Below are 6,984 nucleotides of genomic sequence, written 5' to 3'. Positions count from 1 at the left end.
TAAAGATTGTGACTATCATAACTATAGAAATCTTTAAGCAGTTGTGTTCAAAGTTCAAGGTGTTCCTCTTCCAGGACTGTGAAACACTCACGCTGTTATTTAGTGCATATAAATCAGCTCATTATACTCTGTTCATACTCTGTTCAGTAAAATGCACAAGTTTACATGTTGTTCCATTAAATTTGCTGCTTTTTTGTGTCGTGAGTTTCGCCAACCTCATTTTCAGTAAGAATTTTTTAGTTTAGTTTTATTTAACTGTTTACAGTGGTATGCAAAAGTTTGGGCACCCTTGATAATTTTCATGATTTTCCTTCATAAATCATTGGTTGTTTGGATCAGCAATTTCATTTAAATATATCATATATAGCAGATGAACACAATGATATTTGAGAAGTGAAATGAAGTTTATAGGATTTACAGAAAGTGTGCAATAGTTACTTAAACTAAATTAGGCAGGTGCATAAATTTAGGCACCCCAACAGAAAAATTACATCAATATTTAGTAGAAATACCAGCCTCCAAACACTTCCTATAGCTTCCAATGAGAGTCTGGATTGTGGTTGAAGGTATTTTGGACCATTTTGTTTTTACAAAACATGTCCAGTTCAGTCAGGTTTGATGGTTTCCGAGCATGGACAGCCCGCTTTGTCATGATCTGGGTGGGTACCTGCAGGTCTCCAACAGCGGCTCCTCCTTTAGGTGGAGTTTGGTTGCTCCTCCCTGGCTGACCACCTGTGAGCAATTATTCTGGCAGTATATCAGACCTGAGCACTCAACCGTTCATCGCCTGAGTATCTACTATCCCCATGTTAGTCAAGTGGAGCATTATTGCTCTGTCCAGAACCTGTGTGATGACTTGTTCTCAGAGGTAGCACCTGGAGTGGAGGTCTTGTCTCCCTCCTTTCCTGGACCTGGGCCGCTTGCTGCTGATACGACGTTGCCTGCCGGCCCACCACTCACTTGCCTGCCTCCCCACATCTCGACCGCTTCCGGGCCTTCCGCCCCACCTGTCCCCTCCACCTGAAACCAAGTAAGGCAACTCAGTTTAACTGTGGAGGATCGTTGATTGTCTGCTGGATCCCACTGACCGTGATCTCCTCTCATTCCAGTGCCCCGGCCCCTACATAGTCCTGCTTCCACCTCCCCGCTGCCTCTGCTGTTCAGCTGTCTCCTAGAGGTGTCTAGGTCACCCTTAGTTATCTTAGATTATCCTACGCGCCACTAGTGTGGTGGCGTCGTTTTGTTTTTGCTTGTGTTTGCCTGTGGGTGAAAATAAATCCTTTGTTCTCTTACCGTCTCGCTTCCGGGTTGGTTTCTGCACCTGTGTCCATCTCTGTTCCCTCATGCCGCTGGGCCGTGACACGCTTTAAGTAACACCTAAGATTTTCAATAATATTCAGCTCTGGGGACTGAGATGGCCATTCCAGAACGTTGTACTTGATCCTCTGCATGAATGTCTTAGTAGATTTTGAGCAGTGTTTTGGGTGGTTGTCTTGTTGAAATATCCAGCCCCGGTGCAACTTCAACTTTGTCTCTGATTCTTGAACATTGTTCTCAAGAATCTGCTGATACTGACTGGAATCCATGTGTCCCTCAACTTTAACAAGATTCCCAGTACCTGCACTTGTCACACAAACCCCACAACATGATGGAACCGCCACCATATTTTACTGTGGCTAGCTCTTGGAATGCTGTGTTCTGTTTCCGCCATGCATACCGCCTCTTGTTATGTCCAAATAACTCAATTTTAGTTTCATCAGTCCACAGCACCTTATTCCAAAATGAAGCTGGCTTGTCCAAATGTGCTTAATCATACCTCAAGCAACTCTGCTTGTGGCATGTGCGTGGAAAAGGCTTCTTCTGCATTACTCTCCCATACAGCATCTCCTTGTGAAAAGTGCGCTGAATAGTTGAATGATGCACAGTGACGCCATCTGCAGCAAGATGATGTTGCAGGTCTTTGGAGCTGGTCTGTGGGTTGACTATGACTGTTCTCACCATCCTTCGCCTCTGCTTATCTAAGATTTTTCTTGACCTGTCACTTCCGGCCTTAACTAGAACTGTGCCTGTGTTCTTCCATTTCCTCACTATGTTCCTCAAAGTGGAAACTGACAGCTGAAATCTCTGAGATAGCTTTTTGTATCCTTCCCCTAAACCATGATGTTGAATAATATTTGTTTTCAGGTCATTTAAGAGTTGTTTTGAGGCTCCCATGTAGCCACTCTTGAGAGAAGATGCAAAGAGGGGAAAAACTTGCATTTGGCCACCTTAAATAACCTTTCTTATGTAGGTCAAGGGTCAATGAGCTTACCAAACAAATTTTATGTTCCAATAATTAGTGCTAAAGGTATTCAAATCAATGAAATGACAAGGGTGCCTAAATTTATGCACCTGCCTAATTTAGTTTAAGTAACTATTGCACACTTTCTGTAAATCCTATAAACTTCATTTCACTTCTCAAATATCATTGTGTTCCTCTGCTATATGATACATTTAAATGAAATTGCAGATCCAACCAACTGAAGATTTATGAAGGAAAATCATGAAAATTATCAAGGGCGCCCAAACTTTTGCATACCACTGTAAATGTGTGTTGGTTGCATTCTAGGATAATATTGGAGTATTTAAACTCAATACATATTCATTAATACAGTTAAATGTATGACATTTAAGCTTATTTTTCCAGAAATGGAACAGTTTAAGTGAAAATATCTTCACTCAAAATTCTCTTCTTAAAACCATCTAGTTTCAGCTGCAGCAGCTCATCCTTGCCTTTTGATCATGGGGGCGTTAAAATATCCAAACTGACTGTTGTATTATTGGACTGCACAGCTGAGGTCTTTTGTGTTTTCTGACAGATGAAATTCCTCACTAGGTGTGGACTCTGTGTTGCCATGTTTTTATACTCTGACACAAGAAAGAATGGTCTGATAGTAGAAATGTAGCTGGTTTCCTGGTGACATCTATGCAGTAATAGCAGCCTCGGTCCCACTCCCTGTGAAGCGCTCCCAAGATCTTAAACTCCACATCTGAATTTGGGTTCTAATTTCCATTTGTTAGCCTCAAACGAGTTTGTAATCAGCATTGAAATACCTAATGATAATCTTATGGATCTGACAGAGTGATAAATGCAAAGCGGTACTCACTGATCCATTTTAAAGAACATTGTTATTTTGAAATTGTCTACAAATTGTCAAGGACTGAGTTAAGGTTGTGTAAGGTGTCTAGTATTTGCATCTTATACTCTGTGTTGTCAACAGTGGGTAGAACCACATGGTGCTTTTCTCAAGAGTTGTGGCTTCGTGGCATGACTTGCAGGCTGAAAACTTCCTCACTATTCACAAAATCAACCAATTGCGTTCAGTCTCAGTGTTTTTCTACAGCTTCACTCTCACAGATCTTCTCAGAAGTTAAGACATCAGGATGCTGTTACAAACGAGCCGCAATGCAGATATTGAAGCACGCATAAAGAAGATGTAGTTTCTGTGTAATTTGCTTTTAAAAAATCTTTTTTAATTTTAATGCGGTAGTACTATATATATATTTTTTTTTTTATCATTCTGTTATCTGAGAGCGATAATGGCACGGCAAACAAGCAGACTGGATGAGAAAAAAATCTGCTGTTCGATCTGTTTGGATCTCCTGAAGGATCCGGTCACTGTTCCCTGTGGACACAGCTACTGTATGAAGTGTATTAAAAGCTACTGGGATGAAGAGGATCAGAAGAACATCCAGAGTTGCCCTCAGTGCAGACAGACCTTCATACCGAGGCCTGCTTTGAAGAAAAACACTGTCTTGGCAGAGTTAGTGGAGGAGCTGCAGAAGACTGAACTCCAAGCTTCACCTGCCGATCATGGCTATGCTGGACCTAAAGATGTGGCCTGTGATGTCTGCACTGGGAGGAAACTGAAAGCCATCAAGTCCTGTCTGCAGTGTCTGGTCTCTTACTGTGAGCAGCACCTCCAGCCTCACTATGAATCTACTGCCTTTGAGAAACACAAGCTGGTGGACACATCAAAGAGGCTTAAGAAAATCATCTGTTCTCAACACAGTGAGGTGATGAAGATATTTTGCCGCACTGATCAGCAGTGTATCTGTTATTTGTGCTCCATGGATGAACATAAAGGCCATGACACAGTTTCAGCTACAGCAGAAAGGAATAAAAAGCGGAGAGAACTTGGGGTGAGTCGAAAGAAAATCCAAGAGAGAATCCAGGACAAAGAAAAAGACATAAAGGTGCTTCAGGAGGAGGTGGAAGCCATCACTCAGTCTGCTGATAAAGCAGTGAGGGACAGTGAGAAGATCTTTAATGATGTAAAACAGCAGATCAGATCTCGTCAGAAAGCTGAAGTGTGTCGTGCAAGAGAGCTTCAGGACAGAATAGAGAATGAGATCACTGTGCTGAAGAGGAAAGATGCTGAGCTGGGGCAGCTCTTTCATACACAGGATCACACCCACTTTCTCCAGACGTACACCTCACTGTCACATGTGCATGAATCTGTTGGATCACTCAACATTAAAACATGTACTTTGCAGTACTTTGAGGATGTGATGACAGCTGTGTCAGAGTTCAAACGTAAACTACAGGAAATCCGTTTTGGCACCGCAGTCTCACAGTTAGAGGGGGAAGTGGATGCAGTAATGTCTCGACCTGAACCCAAAACCAGAGCTGAGTTCCTCGGACTATCTCAAGAACTAACGCTGGATTTTAACACAGCAAACACAAGTCTCTTATTTGAAGGGGACAAAAAAGTCAAATGTATGAGTAAAAAATTTTTATATAGTCATCACTCAGACAGATTCATCAACAGACATCAAGTCCTGAGCAGAGAGAGTCTGACTGGATGTTGTTACTGGGAGGTGGTGTGGAGTGGAGGAGCACTTTCAGTGGCAGTTTCATACAAGAATATCAGCAGAACAGGAGATGAAAGTCTGTTTGGGAACAATGACAGTTCTTGGGCACTGGAGTGTTTCAAAAATGGTTATGAACTGAGACATAACAAAATCAGAACTGTCATTTCAGGCCCTCAGTCACCCAGAATAGGAGTATACGTGGATCACAGAGCGGGTATGCTGTCGTTTTACAGTGTCTCAAAGACCATGTGTCTCCTGCACAGAGTCCAGACCACATTCACTCAGCCGCTCTACGCTGGATTTTGGCTTTACGTTGGATCGTGTGTTGAGCTGTGTGAGCTCAAATAGTCTAGAAAAAGAGGTCTCTCCTAAAGAGGTCAGGCAAAATATATAGCATAGATTATAAGTGCAGTGATGTAGCATGGGTCTGTGTTACTTGCTATAAAAATTAACAAAAACAAATAAAAGTAATTAAAAATCTTTAACTGGAGGTGAGCAGACAGTGTGTCACAGCTTCCCCATTTAAGCAAAAACAAAAATTGCCTAAAATTGATTACCTCAGTAAGTGTGTGTGATATAGATGACTTCAGATGTTGAGGATGAACTCAACTGCACAAGTCACCTGGACTGTTAAGGACAGCATAAGTGCAGGCCAGTGGGAGAGTGGGGACAATTGGATCGTCCTGGGTCATTTGAAGCAGCGTTTTGAGCTTTCTTGTATTTTAGTGTAATTTTGTATTATGGTTTATGTAACTGTCCCTGAGACAGTTAAAATAAAGTTGGTTATTTCATGTTTCTGTGATAGATTCATGCTTAATTTAGTTCATTTATTTATAACATAAGATGATAAAAGTGTAACATTAATTAAAAAACATGTCTAAAATATGTGATTACAAAATATGGGTTTGTTAAATATGTAAAGTGCTGTAAGTTTGTATGAGCTAAAGTTTGTAATTGTCACATGACCAGAGTTTGGTTGAGAGCACAACCATGGCATTGTGGAGCTAGCATGGATACATGGCTACAGATGCATCTACAGCCTCAGCGTTAATGTTATTCTGCATGTGGTCCAAGAGGCGCACACGGTATGGTTTCATGTATATTGTTTGTATAATGTTGCATACGTGTTCTACACTGGTAATGAGAGGACATTTTTGTGATATCCATTATTGTGCATTTTTCTGTTCTGCTTGCACAAGACTGTTTATGGACACTGATATGAGAGACTGATAAGCTCAAAACATTTATGTTGTAAACTTTGTGTTTCTTCAGTTTTCACGGTGTCTGAAGACAAGAGTGAGAGAGAGAGAGAGAGAGAGAGAGAAATAAATTTCCGAAGACATCAGTATGATGCGTGGCCATTCTTTGTTGGACCCCTGTAGTTACAGTTTATGTTTAGGTTCATTAGTTGGTCAGGAATTTATTCTGCATTTTGAATTGTCTAGTTTCCCCCGTTTTCCCCCTGTGTCTTTGTCCTGCGTCCCTCTCTAGGGTGGCTGTAGCTCAGGAGGTAGAACGGGTCACCTACTGATCGGAAGGTTAGTGGTTCCATCCATGGCTCCTCTAGTCTGCATATCAAGTATCCTTGGGCAAGATACTAACCCCAAGTTGCTCTCCAATGCATTCATTGGAGTATGAAAGTAGTTAGGAAGCACTAAGTATAGAAAGAAAGAATGTGGCATGATGTATAGAGCGCTCTGAGTACTCGGGAGAGTAGAAAAGCACTATATAAGAAACAGTCCATTTACTCTCTTTGGGTTTGTGTGTGTGCGTCTTGATTTCCTTTTCTGTTCCCATGTTCCCCCTCCTTGGGTTCCAGTCCTCTCCTGTCTGTCATGTTTATCCATGTTTCTGCAACTCCCCTGTCTCTTGTCCCCTCTCACTCCTTCTCTCTCGTGTCCCCTCTCGCTCCCTCTCCCTACCTGTTCCTTTGTTGCTCTCCTTGTGTTTCATCTCGTCTCCCCGTTTGCATCCCTGTTTATCCCTGGTGTGGTGTCATGATCTTAGGTCTGCGTCTCTGTGCTTCCTGTTTTATTTTGACAGTCAAGTGTCCTGTGTTCAGTGTGTTCAGTTTTGCTTCCTCCTGTTATGTCATTATGTTTATTCACCCCAGCTGTGCTACCCGTGTGT

At 41.9% G+C, this 6,984-nt stretch overlaps 1 protein-coding gene across 1 annotated transcript; it reads left to right on the top strand.

Annotated features, from left to right (window-relative positions):
* The first annotated feature begins 3,425 nt into the window (after positions 1–3,425).
* LOC146705466 (E3 ubiquitin/ISG15 ligase TRIM25-like) lies at positions 3,426–6,653 on the top strand. The gene has a single exon (XM_085463128.1). It carries the CDS (start codon positions 3,580–3,582, stop codon positions 5,200–5,202), a length of 1,623 nt encoding a protein of 540 aa, XP_085319254.1. The 5' UTR covers positions 3,426–3,579; the 3' UTR covers positions 5,203–6,653.
* Positions 6,654–6,984: the final 331 nt, after the last annotated feature.

This window comes from Copadichromis virginalis, linkage group LG7 (assembly GCF_057382275.1).
Source record: "Copadichromis virginalis isolate Kocher_CV1m ecotype Utaka linkage group LG7, C_Virginalis_male_GT1.1, whole genome shotgun sequence".
Taxonomy (NCBI): Eukaryota; Metazoa; Chordata; class Actinopteri; order Cichliformes; family Cichlidae; genus Copadichromis; species Copadichromis virginalis.
The sequence above is the reverse complement of the archived record's forward strand: the minus strand, read 5'-3'. Positions and strand labels throughout refer to the sequence as shown.

Bases quoted from the DNA above. Each gene is read 5' to 3' on its own strand.
- LOC146705466 (XM_085463128.1), top strand. From the start codon at position 3,580: ATGGCACGGCAAACAAGCAGACTGGATGAGAAAAAAATCTGCTGTTCG.